This window comes from Oryctolagus cuniculus, chromosome 14, assembly GCF_964237555.1.
Source record: "Oryctolagus cuniculus chromosome 14, mOryCun1.1, whole genome shotgun sequence".
NCBI lineage: Eukaryota > Metazoa > Chordata > Mammalia > Lagomorpha > Leporidae > Oryctolagus > Oryctolagus cuniculus.
Window position 1 is genome coordinate 18,400,651 of NC_091445.1, and position 21,125 is coordinate 18,421,775.

Sequence of the window (21,125 nt, forward strand, 5' to 3'; positions counted from 1 at the left end):
TGGCAGTAGTGGCCATTTCGGGGGTAAACCAATGGAAGGAAGACCTCTCTCTCTCTCTCTCTCTCTCTCTCTCTCTCTCTCTCTCTCTCTCACTGTAACTCTGCCTGTCAAATAAATAAACAGGTGCTGCATTGCACTTCAATACGATCTTGAGAACATGGAAGAGAACTACCCAAGACCCTCCGAGTCACTTTGGCTACTTTATTAGAAAAGAAACGAATACAGGTAGAAATGAACTTAATCTTGCAATCCAGAACGCGCAAGTATCCCGTGAAGGATTCTTAAGTGTAGAATGGAGAACCAAAGAAAAACAAAACAAAACAACAACAAAAAAAGAATCATTTAGGAGAGCGTTTTATTTGGCTCCTTCCGGACACTCCTGGGGAAGGGGAAGCCACATCGAGTTCCTGCCCAAGCGTTTGGGATGACCTGGGTGCCCACCTTATCCCACTTAGCTGCCCCGGGACTGCCGCGTCTGCGCGTGCGTCTCCGCCTCTTGGGGCCACAAGTGGAGGCTGAGCAGGTGGTTCCTCAAAGCGGGTGCTCACGCCTGCTCCTGCCATCCGCGAGGCAGCACAGCCCCACGCCCACAGCACGGCTCCGAGCCCTGACTCTGGGTGGGGGGTGGGGGCGGAGGGGAGGCTTGGATGCAGTTTGACAAAACACATTCTGAATATCCAGCGAGTTCCTAAGACAAACTCCAGCCCAGCAAAAGAACTTCTGCTTGAGGAAGCAGCAGAACAGCAGGTAGAGTTAGTTTTATGGGTGTGCGGAGGGGTGGCGCTGGATAAACATGGGTGACAAAGGCTGATTGTGATCGGGGCCGCGCAGGACACAGAGAAGGACAGGAAACTCATGTGGAGAGAGGGACAGCTTCCAAGTCCGTGAGTGCAGCCTTGGCCAGGACGTGTACCGGTCTTCTGGTGCCATAAGAACCCATGAAGAAAAGCAGCACAGCCCTTCAACCCTCTGGGCCCGGAGCTCAGGGGCAAGTCGGTCCGCTTTGCATTATGGAACCCCAAGAATTTCTGCCCCAAATTCTGTCCACCAGGAAGTGCTGCCAACATTTGCAAAGCCGTCCGGCTCCCAGGGAGGCACGTCAGGGTGGGGATGGCTCTGTCAGGAAAGAAACAAAGGATTGGGTCTTCTTGGGAGGTGGCTTCCTCATGTCCTCATACCGTGGAGACACACTGTGGGACAGGTGGCTTTGCCACGGACTGGCCAGAGTGCTGATGGAGAAGGCCGAGGCCAACACAGGGATTTTTTGAATGTGAGAACCCTGACGGCTGCACCAGCACAGGGGCAGCCGGTGACATGCTTTGTCCCTTCTTTGATGCTGAGCCCAGAAGTTTCCAGAACCAGAAGCATGTGGTACCCATGTTGAGTTCTGAGTTCCTTAGGATCTGGCATGAGGCCAGAAAGCTAACTCAGACATGGGATGATGTTCTGGTGCTGTGGCACTGCGGATAAAGCTGCTGTCTGACACTCCAGCATCCCATATGGACGCCAGTTCGAGTCCCGGCTGTTCTGCTTTCAATCCAGCTCCCTGCTACTGGCCTGGGAAAAGTAGCAGAGGATGGCCCAACGGCTTGGACCCCTGCCCCACATGGGAAACCCAGATGAAGCTCCCAGTTTTGGCCTGACCCAAGCCATCCCTTCGTGAAATGTGCAATTCATAAATATTTGCGGTCACAGTTCCTCCAATCAGTGCAAATCCTTTCCCCTGGCCAGGGTGCTACCCTTCGCTACAAAGCGCGCTGGTGGAAATGGACGGCTTCCCAGGGCCCCGGCCCGGTGCTCCGTGCCACTCACCTGTCACTGCCGCAGGGCGCCCATCTCTTTCAGCCGTGCCAGCAGCTCCCCCTTCTCCTGCATAGCTATCAGATCGCTGCAGCCGCCGATGCAGTCTTTCCCGAGGAAGACCCGGGGCACCTGGAACAGCCAACAACAAGCCACTGCAGGCACCCACGCGCTACAGAAAAACCCCTCAACACAGGATGCGTTCAATCCAGAACAGTTTTTCAGCTTGAGGCTGCCCAAGTTGTGAAAGGGGTTGAACGTGTCACTTTACAGACACTTGCTTCAGAGAGAGAAGCCGGGTTGGCTGCAGCCCGGCCACCTGTTCAAGTCCTGGTTTCTCCAGCAGGGCCACAGACATCGGGAGGAAGCCGGCTTCTTAGCATAGCTGTTTGCATTAGGTTGTCTGACTTCTAGGTTTGTGGTTTATTAAATGCAGCCGTTGTTCTGTGCTGTTGAAACATGGTGGGCTCTGTCCCTAAGTACAGAGAGATCAGTAGGTCCTGGCTGCCTCCACTTAATCCCTGGCCATCCTAAGATATTTCAATGCTGTAGCTCAGTGCTGGGGTTGGTGCAGCAGTTTGGGCCACCGCCTGCGATGCTGGCATCCCCATATGAACACTGGTTCGAGTCCCGGCTGCTCTACTTCCAATCCAGCTTCCTTCTCATGTGCCTGGGAAAGCAGCGGAAGATGGCCCAAGTGCTTGGGCCCCTGCCACTCACACAGTAGACCCAGATGGGGATCCTGGCTCCTTGTTTTTGCCTGGCCCAACCCCAGCCCTGCCATTGTGGCCACCTAGGGAGTGAACCAGTGGATGGAAGACCTCTCTCTCTCTCTTCTTCACTCTGTCACTCTTTCAAATAAATAAAAATCTTTTTAAAAAACACAATGTATATGGATCTGAGTATATGCTTCAGGTCAGCCAAGTCGGGCAGCGTGACGAAGTCATTGCACCTGCTGGCTGGGCCCACTGCAATCCCACTCGCACCCAGAGGGCTTGGGAATCCCAAGGGAGGTGGCAGTCCCTCCACGGCAGCCCAGGCAATTTCCAACACCTGTGTCACCTGAGGGCCGCCTGGCAGCGAGGAAGCAAGTGCCTTAGGGGTGACCCAGGGAACAGGCAAATGGCTGGAGACAGAGAATGCAGAAGAGGGGCTGGCTTTGCAGGGAGACATCTGTGAAGCGGGGTTCCAGGTTTAGTGGGTTTCCCAGGCAAGGTGGGTCCCGCCCCCACATGACCACGGCCACTTCCTGTGTCCTGAGAGTGAGGAAGAACCCTGGGGTCCAGTCTGTCTGTACAGAGGGGACGATGGCTGGTAACGGGCGGGTCACATAAGTCACCACCTGTGGCCACGGTGCCAGCAGCTTTGCCCATGGAGGCCCCAGCCGTGCAGGCAACACTGCTTTTAGCCATGGGAGGAAGAAGAACTGCAGAGAGCCGAGGTCCCCTGCACCCGGGCCATTCACTGTTTTAGGAAGAAGGTCTCCCCACCCCAGCTTCCAGGGCTTGTGCTTTCTGTCGCCCCTTGACTTCCTTGTTTCCACAAAGTTACCACTCCCACAAGTGACCCCCAAGGCTGCCTCTGGCCAGGGTACCAGCGGGGTCTGAGTGACCCAGGTTGACCAAGAGGCCCTGAGGAGCCAGGAGTCCCCTCGTTGGACAGAAATTCTCCAACTGGACCTAGCATCGCCATCCGGGTCGGCCACTAACCTCCCCTTCCTCTAGTGCATTGGGGCCCCAGCATTCACATTTCTACCAGATCTGGGGATTTTTATCTGCAACCCATCTGTCTGCACTGAGCATCTCTCTATTCCCCCGGGGGATCTGAGGCTTGGGAAACCCCCAGCACCTGAGACAGGCCAGGACACGTGCTCAAGGGCTGTCCCCAGGGTAGTGTCGCACACAGCACTTGGCAAAGGTGCTGGCCTGCCCGAGAGTTGGGAGGCCCCTCTACCCCCCACCCCCAAGCCTGGACACCAGCAAAATGACACCAGCGCAGAGCGCCCCCCAACGGAGCTGAAGTGCAGGCTGCACAGGAATTAATGAAACAGGAAGCCGCCAGGAGTGGTAGTTTCAGCTGAGGGCAGAGGGGGAAGCCCCCTCGGGCTGCCTGTCCTCCACCAGGCCCCCCCTGCTTGGAGGGCCTCGCGAGCCAGTTACCGCGGACCGAGTCTGGCAACACAGGCCCTGGCGCTCTGGGAAGTGGTTTCCTGCTGCCGCCAGGCCACATCTCCTGCGCTGAGGTTCCTCAGCTGGTGCAATTGCCAAGCTCTCCCCCACTTCCTGGGTCCGCGGGCACAGGCTACGTCACTTCCTGCCTGAGCCACTGTGACAGCCTGCAAGTGTCTCCCAGCTTTACCATAGCTCTGGCCCGCCTCCAGCCTCTTCCCCAAAGATTCAAAACAGGCCGAGTCACCCGTGCTCAGACCCACCAGGGGCCTCTCATTTCTCTTCAGGCATAAGCCAATGGCCCTTATACCCGAAGGTTGCAAGGCCTTCGTAACCCATCTCCCATCTTATCTTGGCACTCTGTCCTCTTCCCCTCCTACTAACTCACAATGTTGCAGCCACCCTGGCCGCCTCGCTGTTCCACAAACCTGCCAGGTACGCTTCCACCACAGGACCTTTGCACATGCTGTTCCCACTGCCCAGAAGCCACCACCCCCAGATCTCTGCCTGCCTTTGTAGAAATCCTCTCACATGCTCCCTTCCCAGGGAGGCCCTGCTGGCTCTCCGCTGACAGCTGTACCCTACTTCTTCCTCTCCCTTAATTTTCCTTCGGATCATCTCCCAGAGACCTGTTTTATTTTTTCCATTTAATATCTGTCTCCCTCTTTACAATTTAGGTTAGAAAAAGGCAGGAGCCTGGACTCTTTCATGGCTGTGTTCCCAGGGCCCTGAAAAGCATCTGGAATATCGTAGGTACTAAAAGGTAACTGTTGTGTCCAAAGTCATCCCTCACTAAGGAGTGAGAAACGGAAGCCGAGGGAGTTTGCAGCCAGCTGACCTCCCTGCCTTGCAGAAAGCGTTCAGAGAGGGTCTTCGGGGAGAAGGGAGTTGATGCAGCTCAGAAACTTGGATCTGCACAAGGAAAAGCAAAGCCTCAAAGAGGAAGAGGTGAGGCACGGATCTAGCAAACAGGCCTCCTGGGCTGGGCCTGACCAGAGGCAGCCAAGTCCTGCCCAGCACCACCCTCACTCCAGCCTACGTGAGCCACCTGCGGCTGCTCTCGGGCTTCCAGTCCCTTTGGGTAGGGGACTCTGAGGCACAGGGTCCTGTAACACAGGAACGCGCTACACTGACTCAAGACTCAAAGAAACTTAAACCTGAAGACCACGACTAGCACCATTCTGCAAAGAAACGGAAGGAAACTCCTTCGATGGCTGCACAGAGAGATTTGCTTTTCCCCGCCTGCAGGGCAGGTGCTGCCTGGCTGAGCTGTTTGCAAATTGGAACCACCTGGGGGTCTTTCTGATCACCGGTGCTGGCCCCCACCAGTGCTGGCCCCCACCTCTGTCTGCTGAGGAGGTGGCAGAGGGTGTTTGTAAAGAGCTGCCCAGGGGAGTCCAACAGGTGGCAGAGTTGGGGAGAGGGGACCCCACTGCAGTGTTACATGCACCCAAGCCCCAGCTGCCTCTTGCCCAGGACCCGGGCTCATAGCAATGGGGTAACTGCAGTTGGCTTCCTTCTGCGTGGAGAGAAAGGGGGCAAAGCCCTCCAAAGGCATGTGCCTAGAACCCACAGAAAACCCCGCGAGTTTACTTCACACTGAGACAGGGTATGTGCTTCTGCCAACACGGTGTTCTAGAATGTTCTGCCGGAAAGGGAACCCAGGTGAGCTCGTGGGCACCTGGCACCTGCCCTCTGCCCCCCACCCTGCCCAGGCATACAGGCAGGGGATCTGGCTGGCTGGGCCCTCCCCGGAGCAGCCCCCTGTGGGAGGAACGGCATGCTTTGCAGATAGAAGACAATGGTTCTTAGGGGTCCGGGTCCATTTGCAGCAAAGGGGACTTGGAGGCCACCTCCTCCCAGCTGTTTTGCAGCTGAGCTTCTTGAAGATTCCGCCTAGGACCACACAGCAAGGCTTTGGGACAGCCAGGACAGCCTCTGACCTCCCCTTGCCAACTGGCCTAGAAACGCCCTGAGATTAACTCAAGACTCTAGTAATGGGGCTTGAGATGAGGGAGGGAGGAGTCAGATAAGGCCGGGTGAGCAAACCAGGCGATGATTAAAGGAAGCCAAGGCAGAAGGGCAAATGCCACTGGGCTACGGGGCCGTGGAAGACAGCACACGTGACGCCCGTGTAGGTGGACAGAAAGGCACGGGTCGCCCCAGCACCCCCCAGCCACCTGCCAGCCCCCCTGAAAGCTGTCAGGGCCCCCACAGCGCTGAAGACAAAGCTGAGCCCCACGCTGGTGCAGCCCAGCCTCCCATTCAAGGACCGGGCGGGCGGCACCTTCCCCCAGCCTCCCTCCCCCCATCCCCGCAAAGCCCTCTGGGCCCCTTGAAAGAGAGCCCCGGCTGCGACCTGCGAAAGCCGCGGGAAGAAAAAGCCTTGGACAGCGCAGCCCCACTCACCGTCCTGGCCCCCGTGAGCTGCTGCAAGTAATCTTGGATCTCGCTCATGTCGCTGGTGGCCGTGATATCGACGAATTCCAGGAGCCCTTGCTTGAAGGGTAATTCGCTGAGGATCTCCTGGGTCTTCCGGCAGTAGGGGCAGGTGGGCTTGATGAAGACCACCACCTTCCCAGGCTGGATTTTGCTGTTCACGAACTCCTGAGCCATGCCGAGGGCTGCAGTTTCCCCGGGGAGAAGGAACGCGCCACTGCAGGTACCGCTTGCCTCCCGGGCTCCGGCTTAAGCCTCGGCCCAGCCAGCTGCTCCCAGTTAATAAGGAACCTCCCTGGAGGAGGAGCTGGCCTGGTAGCTCGCCGAGTTTTAAAGGGACCGCCCCCAAGTCACTGCGGTCTGGCCTGAGTCACCGTGAATGCATACTTGCCGTGTCGCCGTTAGCAGCTATGGCCAGGGTGACCTTGTCCTCAGACGTCTGGGGAATGCCTGCCCTTTGGCAGGGATCAGAGCTAAGTCACAGTCGGGGGAGGCATAGGGCGCACGCACACAGACCAGCCTGCTGGGGAGGGGACTGAGTGGGCCGCAGGACCTCTTAGCGACAGGGTTGTTTTTTTTTTTTTTTTAAATGCAAACAGAACACTTTGAAATCTCTTTGGAGGAAGTGAAGTTGAAAGTATGACTTTGCACCCGTAGGGAGAGTTGCTCTCAGAGTATTTTGCCTGAACTGTGCACTGGGTGTTTGTTTTCATGGTTCTTGGTGCTTCAAAGTCTGGATATGTCGCAAAAGAAACCAGATGTGCAGCTTCTGTCTGGAAAGTGTGACGCCGGGCTCCTGTTCCTCAGGGCGGGGGGGGGGAGTGGCTGGTCCATATCCCCTTGGGACAGGGCAGATGGTGGCTCCAGGGGCCCACGCCTTGGGACACCCCAGAAGCATGTGGGTGGGTGACCCTTGAACGGTGGTTTAGTGCGGAAGCACATTCCAGCACAAGCCCCGATCTCAAGAACACAGCTCTGGGGCCACGTTGGGCCACAGCAAGTGGAGCAGCTGACTGTAACACCAGAGGCATGGCATCCCCTGTCTGAGCGATGGTTAGGGTCCCCGGCTGCTCTGCTTCTGATCCAGCGCCCTGCTAATGCCCCTGGTAAAGCAGCGGCAGGTGGCCCAAGTGCTTGGGCTCCTGCCACCCACGGGGGAGACCTGGATGGAGTCCCTGGCTCCTGGCTTCTGCCTGGCCCAGCCCCAGCCGTTGTGGCCACCTAGGGAGTAAACCAGCAGATGGAAGATCTCTATGCTCCTTACTGTCCTGTAACTCTGCCTTTCCAATACATAGATAAATTTTAAAACAACAACAACAACAATAAACAGCTCAGCCCATGTCTGCCTTAGGTGCCGTAAGACATGGGGCAGGGACTGTGGGTCTAGCAGGCTCTTTGCTCTCCCTAGCCCCGTCCCATGGCCTCATCCTCACCTCCAGAGTGGGAATGCCCGTCTCGTGCAGGGGGAATCATGGTTTCCCCCTGAACCTTTTACACAGAAGCTGGAGTTCTTTCAAAGGATGGGGCTGGGGCACAGCTGGATGCCACCAGGATCAAGCCAGTGGAGTCCCAGACACTGTGCCACAAGGAAAGGCTGTGCTAAAAACCACCACCCCCGGCCATTTCTTGCTCTCCTGCCTCCGCCCTTCCCGAACCTTGCTGCTGTTTGTTATCTCTGCTCTCCTCCTGTTCTTTCCTCATCTCGGTGCCTCCTGACCTCCTTATCAGCCACTCTGCTGGAACTGCTCTGTGTTGCAGCCAGATGTCCCTGGAAGGAAGTCGGGGGCGTGGAGTTTTGGGTGCATTCGTGGAGTGGACCCGCCTCTGAACCCTGTTTGCGTGGGGCCACCTGGAGTAGGGACCCAGCCTGACGGGATGGCAGCCATTCCAAACCGTGTGGGGTAAACAAGGCCATGGTGCTGACTGCCCGGAGTGCTGCTCTGACGCCTGCAATGGGAAACTTCCTTGAGAAAGCTCAGGCGTGCCGTGATCAGCCACAGGTCCCCTTCGCCGGTAAAACCCCTTTTCTCCTGCCTCACAGTCGTCGTCGTCTTCTTCTTCTTCTTTTTTTTTTTTTTTAACTTGACAGGTAGAGTTATAGACAGAGAGAGAAACAGAAAGGTCTTCCTTCTGTTGGTTCACCCCCCAAATGGCCGCCACTGTTGGCACTGCACCGATCCAAAGCCAGGAGCCAGGTGCTTCCTCCTGGTCTCCCATGAAGGTGCAGGGGCCCAAGCACCTGGGCCATCCTCCACTGTCTTCCCTGGCCACAGCAGAGAGCTGGACTAGAAGAGGAGCAACCAGGACAGAATTCAGCACCCATATGGGATGCTGGTGCCGCAGGCGGAGGATTAACCAAGTGAGCCACAGCACGGGCCCCTGCCAGACAGTCTTACAGCCGCCCAAGACTACTCTTCTGTCCATAAATATCTAACAGAGTGCATTCTGGGTAATCCTAGCCTCGTTCATCTCTGTCCCCAGCCTCACAAGAACCTTTGCTTTTGGTGGCCCGTTCTCCTACAAAGGGTCTTCCTTCCTTCCTTCCTTCCTTCCTTCCTTCCTTCCTTCCTTCCTTCCTTCCTTCCTTTCTTCCTTTCTTTCTTTCTTTCTTTCTTTCTTTCTTTCTTTCTTTCTTTCTTTTTTGACAGGCAGAGTAGACAGTGAGAGAGAGAGACAGAGAGAAAGGTCTTCCTTTTGCCGTTGGTTCACCCCGCAGTGGCCGCTGCAGCCGGTGAGCTGCGGCTGGCGCAACGTGCTGATCCGAAGCCAGGAGCCAGGTGCCTCTCCTGGTCTCCCATGTGGGTGCAGGGCCCAAGCACTTGGGCCATCCTCCTCTGCACTTCTGGGCCACAGCAGAGAGCTGGCCTGGAAGAGGGGAAACTGGGACAGAATCCGGCACCCCAACCGGGACTAGAACCTGGGGTGCCAGGTGCTAGGTGGAGGATTAGCCTAGTGAGCCGCGGTGCCGGCGGGTTTTTCTTAAACAGTGTGATTGATGGAGGCTGGGATTTGGGGGGACTCTGTTGTCTGCCCCCTAATGCAGTGTCGGACTAGAGTCACCTAGAGTCTTAGGGGCAGATGGCCACAGGGCGCAAGCAGAAGAAGGCATTTTTTTGTGAGGCAGCTGTGAGATATGGGAGAGAAACAGGCAAACAGGCGGTAAGGAAGGTGCCCTCCCCCCATTTCTCAGAGACACCGTGGCTTCAGCTCAGTGAAAACCCGAGAGCGCAGAGCACGTGGCTGTGCTGGCCCCTCGAGGCTCTGTGGCTTTGGCTTGTCAGGAGGTCAGCGTGGACTCCAGGGGCACTTTGGTGGGGAGCTGGGGTGGGGGCTGCAGGGAGGCCCATCCTCAGGTGCTGTGGACCAGAGGGGGCCGTGTGTATAGAAGGACAAGAGGGGGAACCCCCCAGGCCCTCCTTGAAGCCCTCAGTGGGAAGTGGGGGTCCTTTTTCAGGAGAGAGGCAGTCGTGCTGTGCAGCTGCTTGGCCACACACCGGGGAGAAGTGGGAAATGCGTGCTGCTGCCAGGAACGTGATCCATCTGCACCCACAGGCTGGTGGGGGCTGCAACGAGCTGACCACCATGGGATGTTTTGCTGGCTTTTGTTCTTGCCCATTTTGTAGGATTTGCCCCTGTAGGACTCCTGCCACACACACACCGGGAGCACCCAGCAGCATTGGTGGGATGAAAACCAACCCCCCTGCTCTCTCTCCCATTCCTGCTCGGCATCTCCCGTGTCGGCTGCGGCAGAAATCCAGGAGATATCTTTGCTGTCCCCTGCCCTTCCTTATGACAGCGGTCAAGTCCTCACTGGTCTGCCTCCTAGGTCCCGCCCCACTCTGAACACCTGCCCCTGCTGACCCAGCTCTCTCCAGTTCTTCACACCATCTCATGGCTCCCTCTCTCCTATCTCATTGCCCACTGCTTGGTGATCTTTTAAAATGCAACCCTGTTATGTTCATGTTCTCTCTCTTTCTTAAAGGCCATTTCTCCAGGAAAAATCCAGATCGTTAGAGGAACGTGGCCCTGTGTGATTGGCTCCCCCTGCCCCACCCTTCTCCTTTACTGCAACTGCGTGGCCTCTGAGCCATGGCCACGCGTCTGCCACTCACACCTCTGCTGCTGTCTGTGCCCGCAGTCTATGCGTCAGACTCCTGCTAGTCCGACAGGATCCACGTCCAGATCATGTGTCCACCCCTCTGGGTGGTACCCAGGTCATGCACCTCTTTCTCCCTGGCTCGGGTGCCACTGGCTGAGCACACATGACACGCTGGGTCCTGGCCCATCACCTGTCACTGCTGCTTTCCAGTAATGGCCTGTCACCTGCATTGAGTCCCTTGTGGACAGGAGTGTTACCATAATCCAGTAGGTGAGAAGAGCCATCCATCCATGCATCTTCCCGATAAATATTTGCAAATCGGCTGCTCCATGCCAGAGACAAAGATCAAACCGCTGCAGGCCCTGTCAGTGGGAGTGGACAGCCTGGTCGGGGAAGTGACATGGAAAATGGTCACATGTTGCTCAGTATTGGGGCAGATTGATAGGAGGACTCACTGGCACTGGGTTTGTCCACCTGGAGCAGGTGGGAGATCTGGGCTGCACCCTAAAAGGTGAGAAGCTCTTGAGTCTACAGGGTGGGAATGGGCACTGCAGGCTACGGGAGCAAGAACAAGCGAAATGACGGAATGATGCTGGCCATCAGGTAGGCTGTCAGTGGGGGAGGGGAGGGGAGGGAGCCAGGTGATGGGCAGGTGCATGGGGCTGCTGTTCACGCTGGACAGTGGAGACTTCACGCCTTGCAAGAGAGGGGCCGCCTAGGTCTCTGTTCAGTGTGGGTTGATTGGCAGTCAAGTGTTTGCCGAATGAGTGCCAGTGTCACCATCTCCCAAGTAGTACAGTGACATCACAGGAGGGCTCCAGGGAGAGACAGGAATGCCTGGGGCAAGCACATTTTTCCAGGTCCCTCCAACCTCGCCCTGGAACCAGCCCTGGCTCCACGAGGCTACAAGTGGCCGTGCGGCAGGTAGTGGGCAGCTGTAGCTCTGAGCTCCTGCGAGGCTTCCTGGAGCAGTCAGGGCTGCCCTCAGCTGTTCGGATGTGCTGCTGTCGGGTGCTCCGGCGAGTGAACCGTGTTTGCTGCAGCCCTTTCCAGACACAGACCCTGTGCTTGTGCCATTTCCAGAGTCTGTCCTGTGGATGGATTTTTTAAAAATTGTTTCAGAGACAGAGTGCGCATTTATTGATTCATTCTCCAAACACCTGCAATGGCCTGGGCTGGGCTTGAAGCTGGGAATCAGGTGTCCTACGTGGGTGGCAGGAACCCAACTATGTGGGTCCATCCCATTGCCTCTCAGGGTCTGGATTAGCAGGAAGCTGGAGTCAGGTGCCAGGGCCAGGCGTGTCACCCTCTCCAGACTTTTCTACAGAAGTCCACCAATTCTGTCTCTAACTGTAGTCTGTCTGGACTGTTTCCTCACGTTCTGTTTCTGCACAGGGCTGCTCTGCGCTGAGCTTAGTAACGCCCACAGCTGGCCATTTCCTAGGCACCTGCTAGGCGCCAGGCTCAGCACTGAGAACTTCATACGCGTCATCTCTCATCCTCACAGCAATTTTGAAGGGCCGACGTTTTGGTCCATAACTTGGAGGACGTCAAGTTCAACCAAGGTCAGGAGAAGAGGCTCCTTCCCAACAGACTCTGCAGTACACTGGGGAAGTTGCTCTTGTTGCCATCTTCTGTAAGACCCAGACCCAAACAAGTCGTGGTGTCTCCCCTGCCAGTATTGGCGACCTTAGGGTCCCTGGGTCCCCTTGAGGCTCCTTGCTGACGCATAAACCCAAGACTAGGTGTCCTTGACCTTTCTAGGGGTTGCAACACACCTGGGTCTTACTCACTGGGGTCACGGAATTACCATGGCAGGCAGACCAAATCAAGCCCTTCCCAGGTGGGAGTCTCCTTATTAGGGGCCCCAATAAAGACACAACCCTGTATGTGAGGACTTTGAGAAGTTCATGGGAAAATGGAAATTGAAAGTGTAAGTTTATTTGGGTGCAAAACAGTTTTTGGTCCAAAAAAGGTTCTTTTTCACAATATATCGAGAATGCATATTATAAAAAGCATAAATTTCAATTTTTTGCACAAATAAAATTCTTCTTCACAGTACATGGAGAGTGGATATTATGAAAAAAATGGATGAATTTCAATTTTTTGCACCAAAATAAACTCATATTTTTAATTTTGTTTCTTCATGAACTTTTTGAAGTATCCTAGTATGTCTCTCTTTTCCCAACCCTTGCTGCCCAGATAGAATGTTTCCCAGGACATCACACCAGTCTTCTTTGGGGTGGATGTAACTGGGGATAGATGGAGAATTAATGGTTTCCCATTGAGATGTGACTTGGACTCCTTCTAGCAGGTCCTAGGGGACTTTGCGGGGAAACACAATGATACAGACTTTGGAACATCATCTGAACCAATGGATACACTCCTCAGCTTTTGTAGCTCTAGATTCCAGCCAGGTTTATCAACTAAACTATTTCTGGTTGAAAGTAATAGAATACTCAGATAAACTAGTTGTGGTTAGAGGGTGAGTATTTCTGGTTGGTGGAGAATCGGGGCCAGAGTGGTGGCTCTGAGGCTCAGTGAGCCTAGGACTGTGGGCAGGGTCTCCGGGACTCTCTTGGTTCTCTTCTCACTCTCCCTGGTAGACCACCACAGGTCTCCACCGAGGGTGCTTCCACCCCTGTGCTCAAAGGCAGAGCGCAGGGGCGGCCCACGCCGGGCACCCCTCACATGCCTTCTGCCCAGCCGACTTCCTTTCCACCGCCAAGCTGGAATGGGCTCACGCCTTGCTGTGCTTAGGGCTGGGCAGCCTTCCTCTGTGCCAGGTCTGCCATTCCCCTCCCCCGCCCAGGGCCGGGCTGTGTTTCACAGGTGCATCCTCCCCACGGACCTGCATCCGTCACATAGGGGTTTTCTGTGCTAGCCTGGCACTCCTGTATCTCACAGGACGCCAATGGCTAGCAAGGGATAGAGACTAGCCTCCAAGTGATTTAAATAATAATATTAAATGAACTCCCAAGTCCCAAAGTGGGCTGGCTTTGGGGCGGGCGGCATCCAGAGCTGGGGTCTGGTGTTGGGACCGTCCTCAGCCTGGCGGTGGGAAACCTCACCTCTGGGGACACAGGCAGGAGACAGGGAGGCTCTGAATCTTCCATGATGACGTCACCAGCTCATTCATTCTTGATCCCAAGACCAGCAAAAGGAATAAAACGGATGCTGCTTTTAAGGCTCATGGGGGGAAGGTGCTGGTTTCAACTTCTGGGCAGGGAAGACTCCTGATGGGAGGAGTGGGCTTCTGAGCAAGCAGGAATCCTCCAGGGAGGAAGAAGAGGATGCTGGGTGTGGGGTGGGCGGCCACCGGGAGTCCCTGCCAGCTCTTGGGTCTTAGTGGGCTGGAAGTCCTTGCAAGCCCCAAGGTAACCTCATCCCTCTGCCTGTCAATCAAAATGCCCGCCTTCCCAGCATGCACCTGGTTCATTCACCCAGGACCTAGAAGGGGGAGTTGCTATGAAAATGTGAAAACTGAGCTCCCTGGGGGATTTATGGAGGTTTGTGGTTTCACACATGACAAGGCACCGCCCTCTACCTTGTATGAGATGCCAGAACTGGGTGCCACCCAGGTTCTCTCCAATACCTCCTGGGCACACCCCTGGCGCACTCCTGATGGGTATTTCTCTGTGTGGCATGGTCCACACTGGCCCATGGATGTACACTTCCTCTCTCAATGTGAAATAAATCCTGTTCCTCTCTGTGTACCTTAAACGTGTCTCAACTTAGAACTCTTACCTTTGTCCGAGACAAGAACCTGGAGTAGCGATTAGAATGTAACCACGCCCACAGCATAAGGACGCACTTCTCAGAAGCAGCATGCCCCGGGTAAGAACTTGATCTTGCTTCTGCATGCAAAGCTGAAAACCCTGGATGAACAGGCAGGGCTTGAGTTGAGTAGAAGGTTCTGTCCACTTTGCTCCAGTGCAGGCCTCCCAAGTGTAAATGTTTTCGGCAAGGTTATCAAAGTCAGATTTATACAGCAAATACCTGACTCCACCCCACCCCCCCAACAGCAGGTGTCAGTACCTGAGGAAGAAACAGGAAGGTTGAAGAACCTTGTGCAAGGCATCCAGGAAGGAAGTGGTGGACACGGGGTTCAAGCCCAAGTGTGTGAGTCCAGAGCAGGCACTCCAAAGCAGAGCGTGTTCCAGGGTCTTGGAGGGAAGGCACCTGAAGACCACCTACTCCGACCCCATCCTGAGCTTCCTTCCCCACCATGGCATATCCCTGCCGCCCTTGAAGTGCTCCATGGAGCAGGCAGGAACTGAAATGAGTGGAATGAGGCCGGTGCTGCGGCTCACTAGGCTAATCCTCTGCCTTGCGGTGCTGGCACACCGGGTTCTAGTTCTGGTCGGGGCGCCGGATTCTGTCCCGGTTGCCCCTCTGCCTGTCCAGCTCTCTGCTGTGGCCAGGGAGTGCAGTGGAGGATGGCCCAAGCCCTGCACCCCATGGGAGACCAGGAGAAGCACCTGGCTCCTGCCATCGGATCAGCATGGTGTGCCGGCCACAGCGGCCATTGGAGGGTGAACCAACGGCAAAGGAAGACCTTTCTCTCTGTCTCTCTCTCTCACTGTCCACTCTGCCTGTCAAAAAAAAAAAAAAAAAAAAAAAAGAAAGAAAGAAAGAAATGAGTGGGATGAATTCAAAAGGAAGGCTGCATGTCACTCACGGAGGTGGCACCCTCTCCTCCAGGGAACTGCAGGCCCCCCCCCCCCAGAAGCACAGCTTCAAGGAGGGGAGCCACTTCCCACTTCTCACCCAGCCGCGTAGATCCAGGAGCTGGAAGGAACAGCCCATGTACGCCAAGACAGCAGATAGGATGTCTTGTTTGGGAGCAAGAAAAAGGTGGCTCCTGTCAGGAGTGGAGATAGATGGGCATTGCTAGGCTTTCCTGCCAACACAGCTGCACGCGTTTCTGGTTGACGTCTGTTGGTGACCTTTCCAGGTGGCCTGGCCATGCCGGTCCCACCCTGGAGGCTGGGCTGTCCTCCACACTCCAATGACAAACTCCTACAACGAGGAGAGACTTTCCCGCCATCAGATTACTCCTCTCGGACCCTCATCTGGACACCTTCTATTGTGTACACACGGTTACTCCCTAAAACAAGGGGCAAACTTTGCTCCTTCTGTTAATATCCTAATTGTAATAAAAGATAAAACACTGACAAGTGCTCAACTAGCGTACCTAACAAAGGGGCATTTGTTTGGTAAAAATACACCAATGTGATGGAATACTTTAAACAGTTTGTTTTTAAATAAAAAAAAGCCAGATCTATAGCAGCTGGTTTGGAATAATCGCCAAGATATGTTTTTCTTGAGGATGTATTTATTACTCAAAAGGCAGGCACACAAGCATACTGAAAGAGAGAGAGAATGATTGATTGATTTTTATATCCACTGGTTCATTCCCCAAATGCCTGCAGCAGCCAGGGTTAGGCCAGGTTGAAGCCAGGAGCCTGGAACTCAATCCAGGTCTCCCGTGTTGATGGCAGGGACCCAACTACTTAGGCCATCTTCAGTTTTTTTCCCAGGTGCATTAGCAGGGAGCTGATCAAAAGCATAGCAACCAGGACTCAAATGATATTCCTGTATGGGATGCAGGCATTGCAAGTGACTGTTTAACCTGCTGTGGCACAAAGCCATCCCCAGGTATATTATTTTTTTATTTTTTATTTTTTTGACAGGCAGAGTTAGACAGTGAGAAAGAGAGAGACAGAGAGAAAGGTCTTCCTTTTCCATTGGTTCACCCCACAAGTGGCTGCTACGGCCGGTGTGCTGCACCAATCCGAAGCCAGGAGCCAGGTGCCTCCTCCTGGTCTCCCATGTGGGTGCAGGGCCCAAGGACCTGGGCCATCCTCCACTGCCTTCCTGCGCCACAGCAGAGAGCTGGACTGGAAAAGGAGCAACCGGGACAGAATCCGGTGCCCCAACCGGGACTAGAACCCAGGGTGCCGGCGCTGCAGGTGGAGGATTAACCAAGTGAGCCACGGCACTGGCCCAGGTATATTATTAAGACATAGCACAGGCCGGCGCCGTGGCTCACTAGGCTAATCCTCCACCTAGCGGCGCTGGCACACTGGGTTCTAGTCCCGGTCGGGGCGCCGGACTCTGTCCCAGTTGCCTCTCTTCCAGGCCAGCTCTCTGCTGTGGCCCAGGACTGCAGTGGAGGATGGCCCAAGTGCTTGGGCCCTGCACCCCATGGGAGACCAGGAAAAGCACCTGGCTCCTGGCTTCGGATCAGCACGGTGCGCTGGCCGCGGCGGCCATTGGAGGGTGAACCAACGGCAAAGGAAGACCTTTCTCTCTGTCTCTCTCTCTCACTGTCCACTCTGCCTGTCAAAAAAAAAAAAAAAAAAAAAAAAAAAAGGACATAGCACAGTGGTAGTGTGCATCTACTTTGGTTGGGGAAAAATAAGGGGAATTTTGAGGGGGACTTCCTGGTAGTGGAATTTAGGAGACCAACGCTAAGGACAGAAAAAGGTAAATACTGGGGCCAGCGCTGTGGTGCAGTGGGTTAACGCCCTGGCTTGAAGTGTCAGCATCCCATATAGGCGCCAGTTCGAGACCTGGCTGCTCCACTTCTGATCAGGCTCTCTGCTGTGGCCTGGGAAAGCAGAAGAAGATGGCTCAAGTCCTTGGGCCCCTGCATCTGCAAGGGGACTTGGAAGAAGCTCCTGGCCCCTGATTGGTGCAGCTTTGGCCGTTGCAGCCAATAGGGCAGTGAACCAGCAGATGGAAGACCTCTCTCTCTCTCTGCCTCTCCTTCTCTCTGTGTAATTCTGACTTTCAAATAAATAAATAAATCTTTAAAAAAGAAAAAGGTAAATACTGCAACTGTAGGGGAGGACTTCAAAAAGTACATGGAAAAAATGGTATTAAAAGACAAGTGTGGGCAGGCACCTGGCCGAGCAGTCGAGACACGAGTCAAGATGTCACCATGCCACATAGGAGCGCCTGGGCTCCATCCCTGGCTCCTGCGCCTGACCCCAGCTTGCTGCCTGGAGGGAGCAGGGATGGCTCAAGCAGGTAAACTCCTGCCTCCCATGCAGCAGACCACGACTGAGATCCGGCCTCTGAGCTGTGGGCCTGGCTGGCGAATGGGAGCTCCCTGCCTGTCTGTAATAAATTATTTTGAAAGATACATTGATTTTTGTATAAAACCTGTTTAAATTCTGCACATAGGTTTTCTATGAAATACATGAACTTTCTGAGGTCCCCACATGTGGACAGCCACTAGCAGCTGGCCAGGCTGCTTTTCTAGGGCTCGCTAGGGGACAGTAGAACTGACCCTCTGGCTGCTGGCATGCCCACCCGCCCTGCCATCCCCTGTGGCCTGGTAGGGAGAGTGGACCTTGCCTTTCCCTGAGCTACAGGACAAGGGCTCCGAGAGCGTTCCCCTTGAGGACTGGTGTGCACCTGCAGGAAGTGGAGACCGGCTCGTTCACAGGTGGTCGGCTGCTCAAGTAGCTGACTCACCGATCTCCCTCATGTCTGCTGATCACAGGGAGGAGCCCTGTGAGAAATGGCAGAGCTGGACTTGGAAGGGAAGCCTCGGGGTGTGTGGGTGCTGTAGAGGGGGCACAGCTTCCAGCTGTCTTGTTGCCTGTCACCCAACAGGGAGTCCCCAGCAGCAGGAGGCTAAGGATGAGCCCAGAGGCAGGGGTGAAGGCATTGGGAGACCTCACACATGCATGGATTTCAAAATTGATTTAGACCAAAACACACTGGTCTTTTCATGCCATTTGCCCTGAAATTTTTTAAAATAACCTCATATATATTTGTAGGTGTGTGTATGTACACATGGTCACTCCCTAAAACGGGGCAAACTTTGCTCCTTCTGTTAATATACTAATTGTAATAAAAGATAAGACATTGACAAGTGCTCAACTAGAATACCTTGCAAAGGGGCATTTGTTTAGTAAAAATACACCAAGGTGATGGAATATATTTATAATGTTTTTTTAAAATAATATTTGAAAGGCAGAGTTACAGAGAGAGAGATTTTCCATCTTCTGGTTCATTTGTCAAATGGCCACAATGGCTGGGCTGGGCCAGGCTGCAGCCAGTAACCTGGAACTCCATCTGGGTCTGCCACATGGGTAGCTGGGCAGCCCAAGCACTTTCTGCCTTCCCAGGTGCATTAGCAGGGAGCTGGCTCAAAAGCCAAACAGCTGGGACATGAACCGGCACTCTGATAGGGGATCTGGGATCTGATATGGCAACTTAACCCACTGCACCACAACGCCAGCCCATATGTTTTATATATCCACCCACTACAACAAATGAACATTTTTCCCTGAAAAGAGACTCGAACCCTATTAATCAGTCAATGAACTACTTCTCCCAGCCATCTTTGGGGACAATGACTAAGAGTCGCATGGGAGTGTGGGAGCTTTTTTTTCCGGCTTCTTTTTTGGATATTCACCGAATGCATGGCTCATGGAACATCCAGGTGTAGTTCTTGTAAAACAGTGACAGGGAGGTAAAGAGGTGGAGAAAACCGGTGCAGACTGGTTTCTAAAGAGCTTCGGTAGGAGATGGGGAAAGGGTGAAAGCGTGAGGGAGATTGGTAAGTGTTTTTGTCTGGTTTCACTCTTTTGGCAGAGGAAGAGGAAATGAGTGAGAGAGGGGATGCTGGAAGAGACAAGATCGCGACAGAGCTGGTGGGACCCAGGGCAGGCTGCGCTGGGGGACAGACAAGGAGCCACAGGGCTGGTGGGACCCAGGGCAGGCTGCGCTGGGGGACAGACAAGCAGCCACAGGGCTGGTGGGACCCAGGGCAGGCTGCGCTGGGGGACAGACAAGGAGCCACAGGGCTGGTGGGATCCAGGGCAGGCTGCGCTGGGGAACAGACAAGGAGCCACAGGGCTGGTGGGACCCAGGGCAGGCTGCGCTGGGGGACAGACAAGGAGCCACAGGGCTGGGGGTGGGACCTTGCGGGGCCCCAGTAGGTGCCCAAGGGGATGAGAGATGCCGGGCGCCTGGTGAGTGACTGAAGCAACTTGTGTTCGGCTCCAGGCGAGGGAAGAGGCCAGCGAAGCTGGGAGGAGGGAGGTCTGAAAGGCAGAGCCGAGGGGGAAAACTGGTTCCACGGCCGAGTTGCAAAACGATAATAGTTTAAAAATGCTCAGCTTCAGGAAATCCAGGCTCCGAAGCGGACACTCGACGGCTGCCTGGCAGCAAGACGGAGCCTGCGCAGCACCGTCCGGGGCGCTGGACCCAGCCAGCCAGGGTTTGAAGAAGCAGTGTTGAGCTTTCTATGGGAAACCATGTGACTACGCTGACCCCAGCCCCACCGTGCTCCTAGAGGGAGGCAGCCATCCACCCCAGTCCCTTCCCGAGGTGTGGGAAATTCAGTTAACGTTTTGGTTAATATCGAAGGTGTAGCACCTGCCTGTCACAGAAGGACCAGCTACACTTGTGCACGACTGTTTGGGGCCAAAAAGGGAATTCCTTCAGCGTGAGCTGAGATGCTCGAAGGAAATGACTCACTTAGGGCCAGGGCATCTCTGATGAGAAGCGACATCTTTTTCTGCCGGGAAACAGTCCACCGGCCTGGGTGGGGGTGGGGCTGTCACTTGACCAAAGCTGAGGTCAAAGGAAAAGAAGCTGAAACTGGAAAGCAAAAATCGAAGCTAACAGTAACTGTTTTAAAAAGAGGCATATTTATGTATTTGAAAGGCATAGCGAAAGGAAAAGTGGGAGTTGGAGATGGCGGGGATTTTCCATCTGCTGGTTTACTCCCCAAATGCCCACAACAGCTGAGGCTGGACTGCACCACAGCCAGGAGCCAGGAGCTACATCCGGGTCTCCCATATGGCTGGCAGGGCTCCATGCACTTGGACATCATCCACTGCCTTCTCAGACACATTAGCAGGAAGCTGAATCAGAAACACAGGCACAGGCACAGGCACACACACACACACACACAGAGCGAGAGCGAGAGCGAGAGAGAGCGAGAGAGAGCGAGAGAGAGAGAGAGGACTTGATCCCAGGCACTCAGCTATGGGATGCAGGCATCCCAAGGGATAGCTTAACCCACTGAACCACAATGCCCGCCCCTAGTGGTGACTACTGGCCACTGTCACAGGAGCTTAAGGAATCAAGTCAGAGGGAAACAGTCCTGAATCCCTTCCTCTCCCAGGAATCATCGCTGCCATTGCTTTCCAGCCAGCACTTTCCCCCACGTAGCGGCTTCTTCATGTTCCCATGTTCCTCCACAGCACGCACGGCGCAGCCACAGGGCTCCTGCAGGCAGATGGGAAGTGCCCTATAATGAAAACCTTCTTCAGTTGGTTCCAGGCAAATCCAAGTGATGGAAGAGGATGAAGTTGTTCACAATAACCAGCAGAGCTGACGTTGTGGTGTAACGGGTAAGGCTGCTGCCCACCATACCAACATTCCTTATTGGCACTGGTTTGTATCCCGGCTATTCCACTTCCAGCTCCCTGCTAATGACTAAGAAAAGCAGCAGAAGATGGCCTAAGTGTTCGGGCCCCTGCCATCCATGTGGGAGACCTAGATGAATCTCCTAGCTCCTAGCTTCAACCTGGCCCAGTGCTGGCTGTTGTGGACATCTGAGAAGTTAACCAATGGATGGAAGATTG

The 21,125-nt window shown here is 54.8% G+C and overlaps 1 protein-coding gene across 1 annotated transcript; it reads right to left on the minus strand.

The window, feature by feature from the left end:
* Nucleotides 1–338: 338 nt before the first annotated feature.
* GLRX (glutaredoxin) lies at nt 339–6,724 on the minus strand. The gene is made up of 3 exons (XM_002713926.5): nt 6,378–6,724; nt 1,813–1,932; nt 339–1,116 (listed from the first exon to the last, which is right to left on the minus strand). The coding sequence occupies exons 1-2, from the start codon at nt 6,582–6,584 to the stop codon at nt 1,816–1,818; spliced, it is 324 nt and encodes a 107-aa protein (XP_002713972.1). The 5' UTR covers nt 6,585–6,724; the 3' UTR covers nt 339–1,116; nt 1,813–1,815.
* Between the last annotated feature and the right edge of the window lie 14,401 nt (nt 6,725–21,125).

Bases quoted from the DNA above. Each gene is read 5' to 3' on its own strand.
- GLRX (XM_002713926.5), bottom strand. From the start codon at position 6,584: ATGGCTCAGGAGTTCGTGAACAGCAAAATCCAGCCTGGGAAGGTGGTG. The intron at 1,933-6,377 runs GTGAGTGGGGCT...TGGCTGTTCCAG, and splicing joins AGCTCACGGGGGCCAGGACG to GTGCCCCGGGTCTTCCTCGG.